Consider the following 24,551-nt stretch of genomic DNA (forward strand, 5'->3'; position numbering starts at 1 on the left):
AAGAGGACCGAATCTGACAAATGAGATCCGCGCAACACTGGTTGTGGTGGTGGTGGTGGCGCAATGGATAAGACACATGCCTTTGGTGTGAGAGACCCGGGTTCGAATCCACTGTGAGACACCAATGTGTCCCTGAGCAAGACACTTAACCCCTAGTTGCTCCAGAGGCGTGCGACCTCTGACATATATATAGCAATTGTAAGTCGCTTTGGATAAAAGCGTCAGCTAAATGAATAAATGTAAATGTAAAAATGGTTGACCACGTTGTCAACCACGGCCTGACGCTGAGGGAGGCTGGACTGCGAGTACAGCCAAATCTAAGCCGATACACAGTGGCAAGTGTGATAAGAACATTTCGACTGGAAAATAGGTATTTGTACTGTATTCTATGCACTCAGCACTTCTGTTACCTTTTCCTGTGAAATTACTGTACTATTGTATACTGTTTTTTTTTTTCTACATAGGATTGAGGGTCAGGAACGACAAGGGGGAAGGCCTCCTATGTTCACAGAGCAGCAAGAGAGGGAGATAGTAAACATGGTTTTGGCCAACAATGCTATAACACTCAATCAGCTCCAAGCTAACATTGTCAATAACCACGCCACTTTCAACGATATCCATCAGGTCTCAACATCAACACTGGCACGCATCCTAAAAAAAAAACATATTCAAATGAAGCAAATTTATCGAGTGCCTTTCGAGCGCAATTCTGAAAGGGTGAAACGACTGCGGCATGATTATGCAGAGGTATATTCACTTTAGCAGTGTGATCTTGCATACTGTCTCATAATCTTTTACTGTACTGTAATATGTATACTAGATCTACACTGAACTACACAATTTTGCCTGACACTGTTCTTCAGAGAGTTTTACGAATGGATGGAGAAGAGATCCAGCATGAGTTCATTTACGTAGATGAGGCTGGGTTCAATCTGACGAGAACACGAAGGAGGGGAAGAAACATCATTGGCCACAGGGCTATAGTCAATGTCCCAGGGCAACGTGGGGGTAATATAACACTCTGTGCAGCCATTACACAGAATGGGGTCCTCCACCGCCATGCCCATATGGGCCCTTACAACACAGCACTCATACTTACATTCTTGGACCAATTGCACAACATAACAGCAGCAAATCAAATCGATCATATGCAATACATTGTTGTCTGGGACAATGTGTCTTTCCACCGCTCTGCTCTGGTTCAGAACTGGTTTCAGCAACATCCACATTTCACCGTCCTATATCTTCCACCATACTCTCCATTCCTCAACCCTATAGAAGAGTTTTTCTCGGCATGGCGGTGGAAGGTATATGATCTCCGTCTCCAGGCTGAGGTACCCCTCATCCAAGCCATGGAGGAGGCCTGTGACCAGATGGAGGTAGCAGCAATGCAAGGATGGATTCGTCATTCAAGACGTTTCTTTCCAAGGTGTCTTGCTAATGACAACATTGCCTGCGATGTTGATGAAATTCTCTGGCCAGATCCAGCTAGGCGAAGAGACAATGTCTAGTTTTATTTTATTTTTTTTACAGTAAACTTACAGTACAATACGTAAAGTGACATTTTGTTACAGTATTATGAATCTCCATGTCAACATTTTGGGCGTGTTGAGAAATAAATGAGTTTCTTCAGTCTGCAACATTGGTCTTGTGTAGTGTTTGGTGAATTTACATTATATTTGTACTTTGTTGATGGTAGCCTACTCTAATCATAGGGAAGTAGAAGTGCTAAAAGTGTTTTAGGTTTATCACAGCAGAGTGTAACTCGTGCAAACAGAGTATAGTAATGTGAAACGTGTGTGTTTCATATGGTAACAAAGTGTGCTTTTTAAACAGAAGTGTATAGTTTTTACAAGAGTGTTTAATTATGCAAAGGATCTGTAGTGTTTTGCTAATTGGGTGTGTGGTTGTGCTAATTGTGTGTAGTGTTTTGAAAACACGGGCCCTGTTTTGAAAATTGTGCTTAAGCAATCCAAAAAAACTGTAATTCATGTATTCATGATTATTGGAAGGTACTTCAAGGAACAGCATGGCACTGTTGTGGACATGCCTAAACACATATAGTATTACCAATGTTCCATGTCTAACAAAACATTTTTATTTGCTAATGATAACAATCTCATAAAATGTTGTCTTCAATCTGTCTTCAATCTCATATTTAGAAAAAATATATAATAATTCTACAACAGTTCAACTAAAAAGTATGTAAATAAAGGAAAAACCAAGGAAATCTCTCTTGTCTTACTTCCTTACGCCACAGATTCAGGATTTGCCATAGCTAGTGTAAAAGATGTGACCAAGCTTCCATTACTTATTTCAAAACATCATATCACAACTAGAGACAATGGCTTGGGCCAGATATTACTGGAGTAACAAGAAATCAGCATGATTCTGCTACATAAACAAGAAGTTAAGGTACATTTTAGACACAATATTGCAAGTTACCTTTTACTCCACCACTGACAATAATTCAAACAGAGCCACAGCAGAGTTGTTTTAGTGGAGGTGTTTGGTTTCTGAATTATATATATATATATATATATATATATATATATATATATATATATATATTTATTTATTTTTTTAAACAAATTAATAGACTGAATGATTCAATGACTCATCCATGATGAAAACCACTTGTTTAATTCCTGAATAAATAAGTACTTTTGAATGAATCGGTTCAAACAATGAAAAGTCCCAGTGCTGTCTGCCCATCCATCCATCCATCCATCCATCCATCCATCCATCCATCCATCCATCCATCCATCCGTCTAATATCTATCTATCTATCTATCTATCTATCTATCTATCTATCTATCTATCTATCTATCCATCCATCCATCCATCCATCCATCCATCCATCCATCCATCCATCCATCCATCCATCCATCCATCCATTCGTCTAATATCTATCTATCTATCTATCTATCTATCTATCTATCTATCTATCTATCTATCTATCTATCTATCTATCTATATATCTGTCTGTCTGTCTGTCTGTCTAAAAAAAACCTTTCCAGAATATGTCCCCACCAATTCCACCAGGTCTATCTTGACTCTGAAACACACATGTTTTTCCCAGTCTCCTCACGTGGACAGGCAGCAAAACTCAGGTCCAAATTAACCAGTGTCAACCGTCTACCCGATTGGCAGGTTCCATCTCGCTAGAATGTGAGTTTATTGCTCTGACCCTTCCAACAGGGCACTCTTTCATTTGTGAGACCACGACCGGCACCTCATTCCAGGCCTGACATCCCGCACGGCACCCTCGGCTCTCCCGGGATGATCCTCCGTGCAGTGATCAATAGTGCTTGTGCCCAAACACCGCAAAAGCACATTAAAATGCCACTCATCCTGTCTGACGGCCTTCCAAATAAATCAGGTGGCGTTCCCCTCAGGCCTGGTGTGAGCGGTCCGACAGGCGGCGAGAGGGGAAGAGGACACAGAGAGCACTGGTGGTGTATGGGTTATACCCCGTCTGTCCTATCGCATTCACGTCAGTCAAATGAGGAGTGGGTCTTGCTGCACACACGCTTTCCAAAGAAACAGACTGAGAACTAAACTGACATAGTTATAATGAATGTTGCAGTATAGTATGCATGATTTCTAACAAATGCAGTCAATGTGGGATGAAATGTCATTTTTCTTATTACACGGCTGTCAGGAATACTTGACTCTGGTTGGCCAATCCTGTCGGTCTGTGGTCAAATATGTAAGACATAACGTATGGTCAGCTGGTTATTATTGAAAAATAAACCTTTCTATGTTGCATTGGAAACCTAATAACCCTGTTGCAGTTTATTTAACAATAATGATGGCTGACTGTACATTCTTCCTTACACAGTGGTGAGATAGAGCGGGTAGAGGACCTTCAGAAGTTTGGGGCTTTGGTGTTTTGTGAAATTCTCTGAAAGGCGTAGTCCCACCTGAGATGAGACTGTACTCATCATAGCTTTCTATAAGAAGTGTTCCCTCTCTGTGTATTTCTGCATATCGTGATCCGAGGTGAAAATCCTTTACCGAATTCTGATTCTATCATAGCATTTCAAATTGATTCTTAATGGAATGCTCACATTCTGTACACATACCTACAGTTTGGAACCAAGTACACTGAAAAAAATTGATATTATTTAGCATCACTGAATCAACCTAAATACATTATTTTATACCAAGAAAACAAATAATTTTATGGGTTAAATCAGGTAAAAATGTCTCTTTAAGGTAACAACTGCGGGTTACCAATTTTTTTTCTGTGTGTATATGGACAGAGGATGAAACTGAAACTGAATTCAGACTAATCAGTCAAATCTAGCGTTTAGTACATTTATCAGTTTTGGTCACTCTAGAGTTTATTTCTCCATAATCTATATAATTTCTTAAAAATTACTATCATCTGGTGCTCTTCGGTCATTTATTTAATTTTTATTTTTTATTCATCGGAATGGTAAAGGTTTTGGCACTTGCTATGTGAACACAAAAAAAAAAAAAATCATGGACATGATTCGAACAGGTTACATGGTTCAGAAAAAAATAGTCACACTTGTGCTCCCTGCGGTCAAAAATGAGCGCATTGGAAATGAATGGGAGACAAATTTTATCTAGTGGAAACTTTTGGCACTGCAGCCAAACTAAATCTTACTGAAAGCTCATTTTTTTAGATATAAGGCTAAAAAAAAATTTAACTCAACTTGTTTAGATTTATGGCTTTGGTTTTCTCACAGTTTTAGAGTAAAACATGTTTTTTGAAAATATATATTTCATATAAAAAATGTAAATAGTATTTTTGCAAATTTTTCATAAAAATAAACGTAAAATTCTGTAACTTTTTTTAAGTTCACTTTTTAAAATGTTTTTAACTTCAGCAAGTGTCGTCTTTGAAATGTTTAAGTTTGAAATGTAATTTTCAGGTCTATGCTCAAAAAGTGAATAAATGGATTATAAATACAGCGTAAATATAAGTTAGTACCTCAAAATCCCCTAAAAATACAAAATATTAAATAAAAATATCTAAAATATAGTACATTCATTTCATTGAAAAAAATAATAATTTTGACCGACACGCGAAGAGCACTTATCAGAGAAAAGCTCAAATAAAGACCACAAGATATAAAATGAAAACACATCAAATACTGTACATGAAGAACTCGAATATGACTAACCATGAACATTCATGAATTCATATGCTATAATTAACTGCAGGTGGCTTGTCATCGGCATTATACGCGCATCTCTGCGTGTTTGATGAGAATGGAGACAGGACATTAGAATGAAAGATCTGTGAAATGTGTGCATGCTCTGACTGCTGGTGTAAAAGCATCTCTCGCTGTGCCACTACACTGCGATCTATATGCGCGAGCAGCTAGAGTGCCGTCACCATGGTGATCTCCGGCTCAAATCCAAGTGGGATTTGCCATCTTGGCAGGCAGACAACGAGGAAGCCAGCAGGAGTGACTGGAGTACAGGAGGACGGAGAGAAGCTGAGAGATATAAGCACAACATTAGATCTAACCAAATTCTGCTTCAAAATGACTCGAACAGAAAAGCCAAACAGAAGAGCTTTAGTGTTCTCATACGATCATACATATCTGTGCTTCTACACCATTAAAAAGAGCGTGCAGAAGATGGTTAAGGGCAATGAAGGTCAAAGACGTGCTTTCAGCAACCAACCTGGCGAAGTGCATCTGACAGACACTTGTTTGGGTAACAGCTCTGGAAAGCATTTGCACACTGGAAACATCTCATGTGGTGTAATGAATTAGTGTACACGTGGCATCAAAAGCAATGCAAACACATGTGTCTCTATATTGTCTGGTGTATATGAGCACCAAGTGTTTTCACATCATGTGGTCACAATCAAATTATTTCCATCACTATGCACCAGACCACAAGAAAAATGGGAAATGGCCAGTAGATACACAGACACACTGCTGTGAGCATGTAAGATAAGCTGCAGATTTTGACAGGTGGAGCTAGGGAAGGTGAAGGGTTTCAGACGTACTCTGATAGTTCGCTGTACGACCAGCTTACAGCGAACACTGAACCAGACTATTTAAATGTTGAGCAAGTAATCTCATTGGCTGTTGAACCAGCAGAGGCCAATCAGCTTGTGCCATGCAAATAATGTGATCATGTGATCAGTCTGCGCCCTCTAGAGTAGGGCTGGGTATCCTTCAATAATTTTCGATAATCAATAATAATACCTTGACTTTGATACCAGTTCCTGAACGATACTTTTTCCGATACAAAATATAATGAAATCCGTTTTAACTCACACTCAAGCGCACACATAAAGCTTACCGCAAAGCACTGGCAAAAGTAGCTTAATGATTATGAATTTGTCAGGAAAAGATAGCAAGGGGATATTTTAATTGTTTAATAATAAACTAGTGTTTTCTGAGTCAGTGTTGGCTGCAAAGATGAAGGTGACGTTGCTGACTCATCATCTCCGCCGTATAGTGAATGCACGTGCCTATAGAGAGAAATGCACCTTTCATTTGGATTACATAATCAGAGAGAATTTGTTTTCGATCTGAATTGCTTTGTTTAAAAGTAGAAATTTCAAGCTTTCTATAGGCCTATTTCTCATGTCTGTGAGGCAAGTATCCTATACGGCAAGTTTCGGTTCATTTGTGACGCACTCCAGTTCTTCTTGCAGTCGAAGTTTATTTTGTGCACTGTCAAGGGCTTCATCACATTTGTCGTGTTGCCGCTCTTGGCAGCAATTATCTTGTCACAAATATTGCATCGCGCGCTGTTGGCATCGAGCCTGGTGAAATGTAGCCACACTTTTGATGTTTTCCACATCTTTTCCATCTATGGGTGTTGGGACTCATACACACTACAGCCTAACGTGTGAGCCACGTCTCTGGACGTAACCGATGTAAACCAGTGTTTTTCCTTGATATCTCGCAACAGCCAATAATTCTGCATGCTTATTGGCTCACTGACTGTCGCGTGCGCACGAGAAATGTATCTTGTGTGCAGGAGATACGTTTTCTCGTGCACACGCGATAGTTTCTCGTGAGCACGTGAAAGTCTGTATTTTTATTTTTTTGTAAAGGTCCCTTTAGGGGCTCCGTAGTAAACCCTGGTCTAATCCCTGAAGAATACATGCATCTTTAGAGTTAGGCCAAAATAATGCATCTAAAAAGGGAGCACAATTTTGCAGCACTTAATAAAATGCTTAGCCCTAAATTATTTGAAATGCATTTAAAATTTACACAGCTTTAACAAGCTAATAAACTTATTGGCATGTAATTTTTTTTAAGTCATACATAAATGAAACAAACAAACAAAAAGTAAGATTTCTGTTATAGTACTAATACACTGAGTGTTTTAAATCCACAATAACCGGGTTTATATATTTATCCTCAATGTATCCGATTTACTTCAATCTCATACATTTGAACTAACTGAATATTGCTTGTTGGGGATATTTTGGGGATATTTAATTAAATTTTATCAATCAATAAATTCCTCTTGAAACAAACTTTGTTGTATTATTTTAATTTAATACTGTGAAGCTGCTTTGATACAATCTGTATTGTGAAAAGCGCTATACAAATAAACTTGACTTGACTTGTTCCACAGCTAATCATGTTTTAACGCTTCAAACTTTTTAACTGAATACATTTAATTGTTTTCACAATGATCAGATTTATGCTGGTTTTAAGCAATTTGAATAAAAATTGAAATGCAATTTAAGTCGCTTTGGATAAAAGTGTCTGCCAAATGCGTAAATGTAAATGTAAAAGCATTTTGGAAAGATGATAATCTAAATAAAATCAAACAGATGCAAATAGTTAAAAATAAAATATGCCTTGATTCTTTGAGTGCAGAAAATCTTACATAAGCTATACATATCTTACATAAGCTATAAGAGCTATAAACAGTCAAGACGCAGGAAACGCTCAGCATAATCACTTCCTCTATACCAGAGGTAAGATAAATGGATAGATTTTCAAAATGAACCCAGAATGAAAAATGAAGTGTAGGTACGTAGCCTTTCTTTTGAAAGTATGGAATACCTCGGCATCACGCGGACCCCATTACAGGTCTCTAACAATAGCACTTGATTAGACGCCACACACTGCCTATTGTTGGTAGACCTCCCTATGCAATTTGGTTTCCTCTATGCAGTCATTCAATCACATTAAGCCTCCATTAAATATGTAAATGTGTGTTGCAGTGGTGGGCTGTGATAGCGCGGGAGGGGTGTGCAGTGATTAATGGACCAGAGCACACAGGGATGCTTGACTAGCTCTGCTGATAGAGGAGTGAGACTGAAGGGTTGTGCTGAGGATGTGCCGGCTTGTCAGTCCAACTTGCTCCCAGCGTTTATTCAGAAATCCCGCCTCTCTCTTTCACTCTTATTCTGCCTTTCTGCCACAGCTAGAGAGGTCCAGCACTCGGCTATCGCGCCACTATGTCCGCCTGAAATCCCGCCCTGCCAGCATGGCCACGTGCCAAAGCTTTTAGCGAGCGCTATCTGTCAAGGTATGAATAATACAACCCGCAGACTGTCCGCGGAATCCAAATGAGGTATAGCTACATCAGGACCAAAGCGCTCTACTTACACACTCACGCCAACAAAAGGCAATTATTGGAGCCGGTTGCAGCTATGGAAATGAGAAGGACCGGTATTCATGCCCCGTAGGAAAAAAGAGAAGATAGCAACACAACTACTGGGTTCATAAAGAAAGAAATAACGAAAACCAACACAGACAATTAAATAACTGCTCAAAAAGAACAACCTACAACGAAATAACTATTGATCATCTGAAAAAAATTAAGCAATGATTGTTAAAAAGGGCCAGTTAAAAAACATTTTAAAAAAAGAAAGAATTGTAGCTTGAAAAAAAATTTACTTGAATGTTTTAAAAACAACATAGACACAATCTAATAAAAATGACAAAAACACAACAAAATTACTAAAATGTAAAAAAAAAAAAAAAATCATGTAAAGTATAAAAATAAAAACTGATTCAAACTATTAATAAAAACTATATAACTATATGAAATAACACTGCTTTAAATGAGTGAAGAGAAGAGAGAGAGGTTCAGGAAAACTCTTGTAAATTATATCATGCAGTTCTGATTTACCCAAGACAGTACTGAGTAATATAAGGTACTAATTGGACTTAACATGGGTTGAGGTTAGGTAGTTATTACCTCGATATTGTAATTCTTTTAGTAATGGTCCTGATATACTCATGGAGAAGTTCTTTTAATTTTTTCGCTTAGGCGTGAATTTTTCTTTTGAAGCTTTACAGTATTAAACATGAAAAAGTGTCAGGGTATCTTTCAATTAGAATTACAACTTCAAAGCGGCTCTCCAGTGTTTTCACTCGCGTCTGACCTCGACGGACTGAACAGAAGAAATGAACTGGAGAAGATTTACATGTCAAAGAAGGCGGAGCCTCAGAGCCACACCTACCTATTACATCATCACCATAAACCGAAAGGCTTGTTCGACTTCATGCAGCCCTGCACAGACCGATCGGCGGCTGACTTGAAGCAGTGCAAGCCGGTTAGAAATTTTGTCCGACTTGATACAGCGCCGACGCCACGTGACTGTGACGTATGCCATCAAAGTACAGTGAGAGAGCGATTCTAGAATAGCCGGAGAACTCAGCCAGCGCAGCTTCTCAAGAGCGGCTGCACGAGCTCTGATGACGACACAGCTGTTCCACGATTGGCCGGATTCACCGCATGACAACGATCACGTGTGTTTCGTGTTTATTCGAACACCTTTAGTTCCTCTAAAGCTCACAAATCAGTGTTTTATAACAGTAAACACTCTTTTCATGTCGTTGCGATGTTATATTGTGTCAAATTAAAACTGATAAAAAAATGTAGACTCCACTTCATTGATAGTAGCTTAAACAGACGCTGTATGAAGCAGTATATAAAGTATTGAATGGAAATGTCTCTGAAACATCATGGCAAATATTGCATTTATTTCACTTCAGCTGTGGTAAAGTATTAGCCTGGGAAAACCCAGACAACTTCCGGCAAATTCAGATTTGCTCGAGAAGTAGTCTGGCAAAGAGCTCATTCAAGCCCATTTCCATGCCGTCGAAATCGCGGCACCAATCAGAAACGTTGAGGCGGGCTTTACACAATGACGATCGCTCTGATTGGTTTTAGGTCTATCCAATTGCGCCCAGAGGCATTTGAGCGACGTCCGTTCAACTTTTAAATGCATTATATTCAAATTGCAAACACATGAGGACAGTCTCCATAAAAGACCCACTGGCAGATGAACATGCTACTACATTTCTCTCCAAAACGGTAGGAAATTAAATTAGATTTAATAGAGGATTTTAACTGTGACACGATGATTGACAGGGCAGTTTACGTGACAGGACGCACGCGACAGATCCGTCCGATAAAGATGACGAAGTAGTATGTCCTAAAGCTTGCCTACTTTTTTGCTACACATTCAAAAGTAAATACCTTTTCTTCACAAAAAGAGTACATACTTTTATGGCGTAGTGTAACTTAGGCAAATTGGGACGCAGCATACAGTATGGCTTTACACGATGACGATCGCTCTGATTGGTTTTAGGTCTATCCAACTGCGCCCAGAGAAATTTGAGCGACGCCCGTTGGTGAAGCCCCTTTGGAAATGATTTGTCTATGGAGCTTTGCCAGACTATAACTCAGTTACTACTGAGAACAGTCTGGTTTTAACCAGGCTAGTAAAGTATGCAAACACCACGTGAGCGGTCACTATGGGAACCAGAAAGTGTCCGACTTCACGTCTCCGTTTGCAGCTCCTCCCTGCACGCGGCTACTCTCGCCGATCGGTAACATCCAGCCGCAGCCGATGTCCAACACATCTAATGTTACAACGACGGTGTCTACCAGCCGGAGTGAATTTTTCCAAAAAGTTTGCTTTGGCAAGCTGTTTTGAACTCCCAAAATGAAGGTTAAACCAATTTCGTTTTGGCCTGATTTTGTTTTGAAATTACATAACTTGAAGTATATGGAGCCTTAAGTACGTACAGTAATATGGTTTCGCTACAGAACTGCAAAAAGCGCTACCAAAGTACTTTTCAAACTGTTTATTTTTAATTACAAAGTACCATAAAGTGCTTCTTTGCATACTATTGTAGTACAATGGTACATGTCCAAAATGTTATTAACATTTTATAAAAAATTCACTGACTATGGTGTTAAGCCCTATTCACACTATTCACAAGAACGATGACTATAATGATAACTATATTAGCATCCACAGCAACGAATGATAGCATTCAGTTTGTTATTAGCGCATGCTGCAGTTTTGTCGTCTGCCACTTTAAATGCTCATTAAAGTCTGTTGGATTCTGATTGGCTGTCAATGTTTGATGTGAAAGTTACTCTGTATTGTTGCTTTGTACCGTTATTGTTAGTTGTGGTGTGGACTCTGCTATTCTTTTATATTGAGAAAGATTTTTAGTTATCTTTATCGTTATCGTCCTTGGTGTGAATGGCCTTTATTCAGCATGAGTGACCTTTCCAACAGCATTCAATCCCCTGACCAATACAATCTGCTCAGAAAGCTGTGCATTAGGAGCCTGATGTCTCACACCCACATCTGCTTTACATCAATACTGCGACAGAGTACTTATGCAGTTATTCAGCTATGCACATTATTCATGCCGTAATCTGGTTTTGCTCTGCTTATCCCCTTCACCAGCGCTTTGCTAGCACACACTATATAAGTAATATCAATAATCTATTTACTGTTCCCGTAATTACCTTGCATTCAGGCAGTTGGGTAGAGTATCAATCCATCATTGGCTAGTTTACATATGAGTTTATACAACAGATGAACCATAAATGACAGTATCGTGGGCTATTTGTAATATGGGGTGAGATTCCGTTATGCAAAGAGCCATGGCTAAATATGATATGAAATGTAAATATTAGATTGGTTCCAGTTTGGTATAACAAAACACCTCCGCTCTGTTACAAAGCCTAGTGAGTCCACTGTCTGCATATCTTATAAGGCATCTTAAACGAAAGGGAACCTGAAATCTGTTACAAAAATACACGTGAGTTTGCCTAATTCTGCAGTCTGTTTAAGAAGTGCAGTAAAGGACACTTGATGATAGTTCTGACTGGAAGCTCGTGATTTTGCCAAGATTTGGGCGTATATGTCACGCAAACATGGCGTCACTCAGGGAGATGTACATATTTACTGGTGAACACTCACTTTTAGGCAAATAAAATGCATTAGTAAATTACCGTTTTTACAGTAGATGATAGTAAAAAAAGTTTGCAGAGACAAGTGTGTTAAACCAATACGCCTGTAAACAAATGTTGAAACAAATGCACTGAATAGCATTGCATTTATCAAATTATGCACCTTTCTGTACTACATGTGCACTTGTAGTGTACTTCAAATCTTGCAGATAACATAATATTAATGAAACAAAAGGATACTTAGATATATTTACATTTTTTCAAACTTTTTTAAGAATTTCAAATTAAAAGTTGTACTTTAAAGTACATTTTAAATCATTGTTTTAATAATAGTTTGTCGTGCTTTAAATACGTTCACTTGTTTTTGATGTGTTGATTAACATACTAAAGCACATAAAGTACTTATATATAATGTTTTGTTTAAATTGCATTATTTTCCTGTTATCTCTGTAAAGCTGCTTTGAAACAATCTGAATTGTAAAAAGCGCTATATAAATAAATGTGACGACTTTAACTGAAGTCTATTGTTTGATATTACATTTAAAGTTAATATATTTTAAATGTGTTAAATTGCAACGTGGACACTGCACTGTGTAATTGTAAATATATTTAAATACATGACATGCAAGTTTCAATAGAAATGGCATTCAAGTATATTTTACTTTACCGTAAAAACTTGTCAGTACATTCAGCAGCACCATATTTCAAAGACAAGAGAAGTAATTATGAAATTACCTATGAAGAAGTAATTAAGTGGGTCAAAAACATTCTAAAGTTCAGATAATAGCATTTAATATAAATTTAAACACATTTATTTAGGTAACACTTTATTATTCAGTGTCCTTGTTATAAATGTTACAATCAACCAACCCTAAACCATATAAGTGCATGTTGTTAATTATTATTATTCAGTACTTAATTATATGTAACTACAGTGTAACAAGGATGCCTTAAAATAAAAATATTTTGAAAACACACTTTATTTTAATGTGTCCTTATTTATTTACAATCTTAATTACAAGCATTACCTATCTTACAACTATAGTGAGTAGTTGTTAGTTAATGTTACTTAGTAATTGCTAGTGTAATTACACTGTAACAAGAACACAAAATACATTGTGACCTAAATATTCATTTAATTGCAATTAACATGCAGTTAAGTATATTCTTAATTTCTAAAGTGTATTATTTCTTTCTTTTTTTTTTTTTTTTAAGTGTACAAACATGTACAAGCATCCGGACATGGCTGAATGTTGATAAGTAGTCAGAGATAGCAAGTAGGAAAACCTCACATCCAACTTTGAACTGTTCATGATGCCTTAGAAGACTGTTTTAAAGTCTAATCCTGTAAAGACGGCACAGTTTGCCTGACAGAATGCTTAAAAAAATAGCAAAGGCAGGCTGTAAATAGTGGCTCCCTCATTAGCTGTGTTTTCTTATTAACAAATAATAACAGCAGTGCTTTGTTTTTACCTCTCGCCACATGAATTATTCAGCTTTTCACAGAATCGCCCATGACTCTTTTATGGAGCATCTTGAGCAACCCAGATACTAAATGTCACTCAAAACATTGATGTCACACACTGCTGTAGTCGTTTGCATGTGTGTGTGTGTGTGTGAGAGAGTGTGTCTTCAGCATCAGCGCTGAATAATGTGTGTCACTCTTGTGTGTTGGTGTGTGCATCACATGTCATCTCGCACCTTCTCGATCAGAAACTCCAGACAGAAACAGTTCGTAATCTCCTCATTTCGGCGGAAAGAAAAAAACTCTCTTGCTTGAGCGCTGCTCAGTTCAAATCCCAAACCTAATCCCAATCCCTGTCCTTCAGCCAGGGAAACTGTAAACATGTAAAGGTCACATTTCACCCCCAAACCCCCGGATTAATTCATCCAGATGTCTTTTTATTTTTACATTTTTTGTAGCTATCACTATATATTCTCATCGATGTAATACAGTATTTTACACTAACTAACTAACTAACTACTTACTTACTTACTAACTAAAGCCAATTTTAGCACCATTAAGATGTTGGTATATATATATATATAATTTTTTTTTTCATTGTGACATTATTTTTATGACAATTAAGCAAGTTTTCTCTCCAATAAATAACTTAAAATATATTCTTTTTTGTATACACACACACACACACACACACACACACACACACACACACACACACACACACACACACACACACACACATATATATATATATATATATATATATATATATATAAAAAAAATACTTATTACAGAAATAATATATATATATATATATATATATATATATATATATATATATATATATATATATAAATGTTGGCTTTATGATAACAATGCAAATGCAAAACACAAAATCAAAACCATTACAATTTTCTTTAATCAAAATATAATTTCTTTCTGCTGATTTTGAATTTCGGGGTCAAATATTACCTGGCATCACCTATGAATGAAAGCATTGTATATATTTTGTGTTTTTTCTTCTGAATCTATTCTTGCATGTAGATTTGAATGTGGTTGGGAAGGAAGCCCAATCAATTTTTTTTGTCGCCATGGTTACACGCCGCCTGTATAATTGCATGTCTGCTCTCATGGGGTACATGAGGTCGGTTTTGGGGGTCGGGGCTGACAGGAGGGTGTAACTAATCTCCCTCATGATCACTACCTGTTCCTGTCACCACCCCCTCCTCCCAGTGCAGATCGTTTTCTCATTCATCTTCTCTCCATTCTTCTCACAGAGCCAAAGGTCTCCCAGACGAGGCTCCTGTAATTCCAGGGCTGTGCTGAACGCCTGGTACAAGAGCAGAGCCGTGTCAGTCATTCAGCCGCGTGTAAACTGAGCAGAAACTAGTAATCTGGAATCTGAGTAGGCGGGCTGTGAATCAGAGTAGAGACCTGAGAGTTTAGATCATTGCAAGCTTTTGTGTAACGTGCTTCTAATAGCTCCTTTTTCTAATAGCGCCAATGGAAAAATGGCACAACTGTATAAGATACAAAATGTTGACCATTAGCTACATCTAAGAGCATGTAATATCAAATAGTTTTTGTTGGTTGCTGATTGGCTGTCCTTCCGCCATGTACATATATATATATATATATATACATATACATACAGTATAACAGAGATGCACCAATGTATCGGCCAACAATCGGTATCGGCCAATCAAAGCTCTTATTTTCAAAGATAGTTTAAAAACAGCCGATGATCGGGGCTGATTATATCCTGTCAATCAAAAGGGTGCTGAAAAACATGTCCGAATGCAACTCAAGAAAATGTCTTGTGTTGAATTTCAGGCAAGTTAACACAACAATAACGCTTTAACAGTTAAAAAATAGTGACGTTCATGCAGGCTTTATTTAACCCTTTGAATCACCTGTAGTTCAAGCCAGGGTTGCCAGATCTAGTTCTCCCCTACACCAAACATTATTTGTAGCGTGTCCCGTCCAATAATCACAAAGAGCTTTATGCTATGTTACTTCTGATAAGAAACAAAGTCTCCTCTTCTTAAATTCTCTCGATTTTATCACCAAATTCAAACAATAGATGGGTTTTTGGCTTAATTATACATGTATGTTTGAATAAATTCTGTGCTTATGAAAACTGCCTTATGTGCAACTGAGGTCTATACAAACATTCCAGCTTTTATTTGAGTGTAAATAGTCTATTATATCTGGAAATAAATAACAGTTGAATATAATAGCTTTGTTGTTAATTTTAACCGCTAATGTTATAGTGAACCAAATGAGAGGTTCCCTGTATAGTTTGCAGCATTATTTTTTCCTTAAGAAAAATCTAACTATCAGTATTGGCATCGGCCGGTATGATTCGGAATAATCGACTATCGGTATCGTCTGAGAAATGAAGTAGCCTATCGGTGCATATATGAACACCTTCCAAATATTGTGTTGGTCCCCAAATATTGTGTTGATCACTCCGTTCTTGTTAATTTTCATAAATCATGTTTTTTTTTATTGTGCATTCCAAGTAATATCGATCAAACTGCAGCTGGATTGTAAAACATGAACTCGCGATGTCTTGTTTAGGGTTCAGTCAATCTTGTCAGGCGTCTATTTCGGCAGAGGAGATTAACGTTACAAAGGTACACCTATTGAAAATGCAGAAATGTGCATGTGTGAGTATGTGGAGAGTGTCAAAATAAAGGTACCTCATATCGATATTTTACGTGTGGCATCGATGCATCGTATCGGTACACGTTTGATCGATGCATCGATCCATATCGATGTATTGTTACACCCCTATACGTGTCAAAGTAACATCCACATGGATGGCAGGACCCAAGGTTTCCAGCAGAACATTGCCCAAAGCATCACACTGCCTTCGCCGGCTTGCCTTCTTCCCATAGTGCATCCTGGTGCCATGTGTTCCCCAGGCAAGCGACGCACGTGATGTAAAAGAAATGTGCTTCATCAGACCAGGCCATCTTCTTTCATATCTCCGTGGACCAGTTCTGATGCTCGCGCGCCCACTGTTGCCACTTTCGGCGGTGGACAGGGGTCAGCATGGGCACCCTGACTGGTCTGCGGCTTTGCAGCTCCATATGCAACAAACTGCGATGAACTGTGTATCCTGACACCTTTCTATCAGAACCAGCATTAACTTCTGGAGCAATCTGAGATACAGTAGCTCGTCTGTGGAATCGGAGTCGGACCACACGGGCCAGCCTTCACTCCCCACGTCCATCATTGAGCCTTGGCCGCCCATGACCCTGTCGCCGGTTCACCACCATTCCTTCTTTGGACCACTTTTGATAGATTAGATAGACTGACCACTGCAGACCGGGAACACCCCACAAGAGCTGCAGTTTTGGAGATGCTCTGACCCAGTCATAGCCATCACAATTTGGCCCTTGTCAAACTCGTTCAAATCCTTACGCTTGCCTCTATATATACATGCACTTCTTTTACACAAGGGTATGTATCTCACAGCAGACTGATCACATGAGTGCTAAAGTTTTGCTGCTCATTTCCATAAAGTTAAGCTTTTCTCAACATCACATCAGTGTTCATATCTACATTGCATGTCAATGATATTTCCGTCACTCATGTTGCTGGAAACCACCAGTCTCATTGAAAATGTGTGAATGACTTTTGGTTGTTTTATCGCTCCAAATCAGTGTATGTTTGAACGCTCTTTAAATAATCAAAGTTTAGTCAGGAAACGGTTCTTTGACATTGTTTTTTTGTTTGTTTTTTAACAGCATTTAGATTCAGTATTAACATACTGGCTTTCTTCTCAGCAAAATTACAAAACCATTATTGAATCTATTAATAACAGCTGGGGGTAACCATGTGTTGTATACTGGCCATAAAACAGATGCGAATGGATTTAGGGAGTATGCATACATTCAGCAAGTATGTGACTGAAGTCACGGATGAGGAGCACGTTGTACACATGCTTAAGCAAAGTGTCAAAAGGACTAATTAACATATTAATGATCCCACCTTAGCACTGCAGCTCCCGTTGGATAGTCAAAACACTTTGATAAGCATGCAAATGAGAACCCACCAGCTGAAGAAGAAATTATCTGAAGCGTGAAAGAGAAAGATAGAGGAACAGAGAGAGAGAGAGAGAGAGAGAGAGAAGAGAGGCTGATAGTAATGATTGAACCGTTGTTTTATTTATCTTTAATTATCTAGTTAAAGCTGCTGGTGGAGGGACATCAAAGACAGGGAGCAGGTGCACAGTAATGCAATCTTCACCTCCATCTTTAGCCACCTCTCATTCTCAGTCTTTCTTCTCAGAGATGCCAATCAATGCAGCGGTGAAGCCAGCTGTCCATCAAAAGTCCAGAGACTATCAAACTAGCTGTCAGATGCTGAAGTCAGGTCGGGATTCAGACAAGGGTCGTTGAATATACAGCATGAAAAGGTCCGATTCTTTGCAAGTAATGAAGATATTTTTCCAGGACCATGCAGGTGTTCTGAATGGTTTTAAGTAAAAAAATAAATAATTGGCCAAAAATATAAAGCTGTCAATCCATCAACAGATTGTTTGCTGGCCATGTATGCATTTGGCACTTAGATAGAAATACTCATGAAATGTTAGACAAGCATGCCATCCTTCCAACTGGTAAATTATGAGTCTGAAGAACATTACAGAGTATAAATATGTAAATAGCTCTGAAATGTACAGAAATATGCTTACTAAATGCCTAGAAAGTTCCTGTGAAATGCCCTTTGTATCACTAAGAAGATAGAGAAACACATTTATGCCAACCATTGACATGAAATCCTAAATACCTAAACGTATTTATGCACGAGGTTCTTATGAGCTCACATTTCTTGGAATATTACATTGACTACAATCTAAAACACTGATGTTGATCGAGTCCATGTTATGATATAACACGATTGTGAACTCTCCAGCTATCCAGCAGAGGTTACGGTCACAGGTCTAAATCTGTTTACTAATTTTACATTTCTGCATTTGACAGACCAGGTTTATAATAGTACAGTATACAGTAACTAAAACTAAAACCATACTAAAACATTTTTTTACTTGAAATACAATAAACGTTAACTTAGGAAGGAAACATTTCTCATCTACATTTAGTTTATCTAAAAAAATGTAAAAATAAAAAAAACTATATAGACATTAAATAAATACAAAATAAAAAATAAAAAAATTACTAAAACTTGAACTTATAATAAAATGAAAATGGATATCATATCTATAATAGTATCTCAGATATCCTAAAATAACACTGCTACGCTTTTATCCAAAGGGACTCTATCAGCTCATGCATTCCCTGAGAATCAAATCCATCACCAGCGCTCTGCTCTGTTTGAGCTATAACTAGAACAAATGAACTGGTTAAGGAGTTCAGAGTGTGCGCAGTCTACAGAGTGAAGTCACTCCAGACATTGCCTCTAAAGGGCAAAAACCTGGACCAAAAGTCACTTTCTTAAAGGGTGCTTTCACACTTGCAGTTTAATTTGAAACAGGACATGGTTTGCATGAAAAATTGGTAATATGAAAGCTGTCATGTGGACACGGGAGCGCACCGGGGTACCGAACCCAAGTCCTGCACGGGTCCTGTTTGGTAAACCCGTACCCGCCCCGCCCCGTATCTAACAGAACACCTGACCAGAACCGCACCTGCATTAAATCTACTACATCAGGTAGATGCAAATTATTTATTTATCATGTAACACAAGCAATCAAACCAACATTAGTCATTCTGAGTTGATGCATTTAAAAAAATTATAATAATAGACACGCAGCCCAACATGGTAATAATTAACAGTAAAAACAAAGATGAGAGCGTGCATCCGTTGAATAAACAATACAAACGTTTGCCTACATCACGTGAACAATCTGCCCATACTGGCTATTTAGAAGAAATGTGCATAAATCACACCATAGCTACAGAGAGGTTACCATAAGTTAAAATTATAGCCAATTATGAGCCTTAACTGTCATACAATATCTTGGATATTTTAGCGGATTCACTCACGCATTTAATTGCTGGTTTCTCTCCTGAAGCTCTGCAGTGTATATGTGGCCTCTTAGCAGCATGAAAAATAAAACTTTTATTTAAAATGTAGATTTAACTACATTTAAAGCAAGTAAATAGCGCTCATTTATAATCACAGAAGCTGTCGGTCCCTTCAGTTTCAGCGTGACTGACTCCAATGCTCAACGCAGCAAATCGCACTGTAAATAGAAACCTTTGACGGTCTTCAGACCACAGAGCGTGAACACAAATAAGCAAATGACAACGTAAATATTATTCCTCCCTTTACATTAAATATTAGTGCCTCTGCTTGAGACTACCTGGAGGAAGTGGTCTGAGTTCGGTTCCACTGGAACTGTGGCGTGTTTCACGTGAATGTGAAAGCAACTCGGTTCAGGAAGTAAAGTAACATGCACATGCGTTTTAACTGATGATGAGATCATTAGTTCAACATGTAGAGGATGACAATGGTGATGATTTAACTGGGATACGAGCGAGCGAGAGTGTAGTGGTGCTGAGTGAGATCAGAGCGGCAAATGAAAGGCTCACAATCCACTCTCTCCTCACAGAAAGCCGTCTTCATGCGACACACATTCAGTGTCATTCACTCTGCTCTGCGATACAGCACCAAATCAATAAAAACACAATATATTGACCCGTGTTCTGTTTTCCATCACGCTTGTGATGAAGTTAGATGAACACAAATGCACCAGGCTTTGATTAATAAAGTGAGAGTGAAAGTAGACCAGCAGGAACAGTCGCACTCGGACTCGGACCACAGCTAACGCTCTCTAAGAGATTAGTAGATGAATCACGGTGACCTTTCATTTGATGTCTTCACTGTAGTTTGGACTCGTTTTGTTTCTTTATTGTTAGCTGATGTGTGACTGTTGGTCCAGATACTGAAGTTTGAGCCACATTGGTTTTAGGTAAAGCATTGAAATTCATATGCCCTGGTAATCTTTAATCAAAACGTTAACCACCCTCCCCGTGGAAACGACGTCTGTTCTCTTCGTGACGTATGTCTCGACGGAGGGTGGAGGTTAATATCCTCCACAACTGACTGCAAACTGGCATCTTCCTATGAGACACTCAATTCCAAGGACGAAATCAAGTCCCACGTACCCTACACATTTGTGTAATTCCAGAAATCTTATTTACCCGTAAAAGTTCATAGTAGTGCCTTACATATTACTATTCTAGGTTAAAAAATGCCTCTTTTAGGGGTAAATAACGTACAAAGTTGTCCCTTTAAGGGTCTGCGCCAGTGACAAGCTGATCAGTTTTGCAATTTTTTTTTCTGACAGTGTAACATCTAAATTAATGGTTTTATTCAAGTCAAAAAAAATTATTTAACATCACTGAACCAACCTATTTACACATCAGTTCATACAAACAAATCTCCACTTCAGCAGCACTTATTACACAAAACTTGACAGTTTTATTACTATTCCTATCTATATTGAGAAGAATTTTACATAGGGGTTTGTTCATATAATTCGACTGGTGTATATTTAACTCTTTATGTATATTTCATCGCAATTGACAGAAATTTCCGTCATTTATAATTGCTCAAAATGTTGCTTTTTTATGAAACATTTAAGTGATGGTAAAAAAAAAAGAGTGCATTAAGCTAGAATAAAACTTTTTTTTTTTTTTTTTTAAGCAGAGGCTCTGTTCTGTTTTTAAGCATATTGCGTGTTCAGATATTCATACAACAAAATATTCCGGAGGCCATAAAAGTTTTGTGAAAATAATCAAAAATGCTTACGTGGCAACAATTTGTTTTTAAAGCTGGTGGGGAAAGATTTAACATTTTATTTGTAAAAATATGGTGATTTTTTTTTTTTTCTGTTCACAGTATTTTCTGATTGATGAAGTGATAAAAAAGATATGCAAATTACCCTTTATGAAAACCTTTAACTAACATGTGACAGGAATTTGAACCTGGCTTTAATGTTCAGATTTCTGTTATGGAAATATATGCAAATATGTGCAAATTTTATTTAATTAATATAAAAAACTGTCTTAATGTACTGTGCTTCTTCAACTGTGGCAGTATGGTGATATCTGTCAGTTAAATCTCTACCGTATTCACTTGACTTAATTTATGTTAACCAAAGGTGTAAATCTCTCACATCATTTCGTGAATATGATCAGTTTAGAACAACCTTCAAACCAGATTTTGAAAAAAAGTGAAGTGTATATTGTGATAAAAAAAAAAAAAAATTGTTCTTGTTTGATTCTCGGCTCCTGAAGGATTTGGCCATATGTCATCCTATGGAGAAATAGTTGCAGCTTAGCAAAGTGCCACTATTTGATCATCACCCATAAGGATATGACAGATGGAAAGAAAATAGGAGGACAGGAAAGCGTGATCACAACACTGCTTACTGGCAGCCATTACGCAGGTGAAGAGCTCTTTGCCAGCCTGTGTGTAAAAACACTGACCTGAACAACTCTTGTATGGCTGGCTCCAGGGGAACTGTGAAAGAAGCACACAGAGAGACAGAAGGACGTGAGAGGTCAGTTGAAAGGGAAGATTAGATTATCACTCACACAAAAGGCCGGTCTGAGCATATCGCCACATTACATCTGTGTGTTATGTGTACGTGACGGAGAGCAGAATACCTTTTGAGCGTGTGCAATGGCGCTTCTCATCTGCTACATCCACCTCCATCTGCGGAGAGACACAGATACCATCAACATTTTAATTAATGCTTTCATTTTTTAATGTGAGCCTATGTTTATTGCAGTGATGTGTGTGTTTTGATGTTAAACTGAGACACTCGCATACATATACTCATATATTTACCTGAACTATTAGGTGACCTATTACCATAAATAAATGACTGGGTTGTAAGTTAAAAATTCTAATTTATTAAGTTGCAAACATTCTGTTGCATAATAGTGTTAATATTGTGTAATACTTTGTATTGTGTGTAATTTAAACTGTAATTTCTGCATTAGCAGATTTATTTATTTTTAATTATAAGTTGTAGTACTCTTGATAACTTTTAAAATTGGGCACCATTGGGATTTCTAGTTCCCAGCATACTTTGCTTCGGATAAGGAGAATAAGTCTTGGAATTATGTATTATTTTAAGCGTTTTAGTAAAGGAAAAGACCTGCTCATGTTTTTGATCTGAAATAGAAAGGATCAATGTTGAAATTGGTTGGAACAACTTAACTTTTGTGAATAGTCAGCTTAGAAATGTGTGTTTATGCTACTAGATATTAAGTTACTTTAACTAGATAGAGTTTGTTAGTCGAACATAATTTTGTTAGTTTGTAAGAGTCATAGCTGAATATGTTCAATGCATCCGGACCAGCTCTAAACAGCAGCAGAGACTTAACCAATGGCGTGAGTCTAGGGCGGGACTATCTGTTTGCCTGACCAATGGCAGATGAGGGGCGTGTTGTATTGCTTCTGTTTATTATGCAGGAGTCTATGGGTACAAAGACAGATAGACAGACAGACAGACAGACAGACAGACAGACAGATAGAAAGAAAAAAGAAAGAAAGAAAGAAAGAAAGAAAGAAAGAAAGAAAGAAAGAAAGAAAGACAGACAGACAGACAGACAGACAGACAGACATACAGATAGACAGACAGACAGACAGACAGACAGACAGAAAGACAGACAGACAGACAGACAGACAGACAGACAGACAGACAGATAGATAGATAGATAGATAGATAGATAGATAGATAGATAGATAGATAGATAGATAGATAGATAGATAGATAGATAGATAGAAAGACAGACAGACAGACAGACAGACAGACAGACAGACAGATAGACAGATAGATAGATAGATAGACATAGATAGATAGATACATAGATAGATAGATAGATAGATACATAGATAGATAGATAGATAGACAGACAGACAGACAGACAGACAGACAGACAGCTTGCAGTGGTACCTGATGTAATTGCCGGATTAATTGCTCTTTGGTTCAGACCTCTGTTTGCCCCACGGCCCTCTATGTTAGACGACTGATAAGAGGTCACTACACCTCCTCCAATTTCATTTTCTGAAACATGAAAAAAAAAAGATTTAAACTTGTAATTATAGACATAAATGAACATACAAAACGCAAAGAAGAATGCAGCGATGTATCAGCTTTAATATCTTCCCCACATACATATCTTAAGTTACTGCAAATAAGTGAGAAATCAATGGTAAATTTGGATCTTTCTACAGCTCATTAGCTACAGTACATCACCCCACGTCCTATAGAATATGACAGATCATTCAACTAACCCTTTTCAGCTCTATTTTAGAGAGAAATAAACTGCAGTTTTTGAGAGAGGAACTGCCTTTATTTCACATTTTTTGCACAAAAAAATCATGACTATTCATGCTGCTTTCCCAATGATGATCGTGGTGATAGTTTACAGTTTTTAAAATAATTTATTTTAAAAAAAGAACCATAAAAAAAAAAAAGATATTCCATATGATTCTTCTTTTTGTTCAAAACATACGTAGCAGCGGGATTAGGCACATAACTTCCTCACTGCGTTTGCCACAAAAACATGTCGTTTGCCAGCTCAGCTACAGTATGATATTGACAGAGAAAATATTTTGAAGGAAGATGAGAAACTCAAACAGCTCTTGTGTATTTGGCTGTATGAAGGGAGGATCTTGTGTGGTGAAACTGGAGCAGATACAAACAAATTTGGAGCAGTTGCGTTTGATTTTTGTCGAGCCTCTGTTGTGCGGCAGCATTCAGAGACACTAATTAAAACCAGTGAAGCGGTTGGTAACAAATGATGTGTTAGTGGTGCTGCAGTGGAGTGTGGTGGGACAATGAAGAGCCCCTCCGGGAGCCTGATAGCACGCTTAATATCAGAGCTGCAAGGCTCCC

At 37.8% G+C, this 24,551-nt stretch overlaps 1 protein-coding gene across 5 annotated transcripts in view; it reads right to left on the reverse strand.

Moving 5' to 3' along the window:
• Nucleotides 1-24,551, reverse strand: part of myt1lb (myelin transcription factor 1-like, b) — a 148,159-nt gene that overhangs the window by 75,115 nt on the left and 48,493 nt on the right. For all 5 annotated transcript variants that reach the window (XM_082143415.1, XM_082143416.1, XM_082143414.1 and 2 more), the window contains exons 2-4: nucleotides 23,607-23,717; nucleotides 22,309-22,357; nucleotides 22,129-22,162 (exon numbers count right to left, since the gene is read on the reverse strand). In XM_082143415.1, coding sequence (XP_081999541.1) covers nucleotides 22,129-22,162; nucleotides 22,309-22,357 — 83 coding nt within the window. In that variant the 5' untranslated portion in view covers nucleotides 23,607-23,717. The remainder of the gene's footprint in view (nucleotides 1-22,128; nucleotides 22,163-22,308; nucleotides 22,358-23,606; nucleotides 23,718-24,551) is intronic.

This window comes from Leuciscus leuciscus, assembly GCF_965113295.1.
Source record: "Leuciscus leuciscus genome assembly, chromosome: 17".
NCBI classification, from domain to species: Eukaryota; Metazoa; Chordata; class Actinopteri; order Cypriniformes; family Leuciscidae; genus Leuciscus; species Leuciscus leuciscus.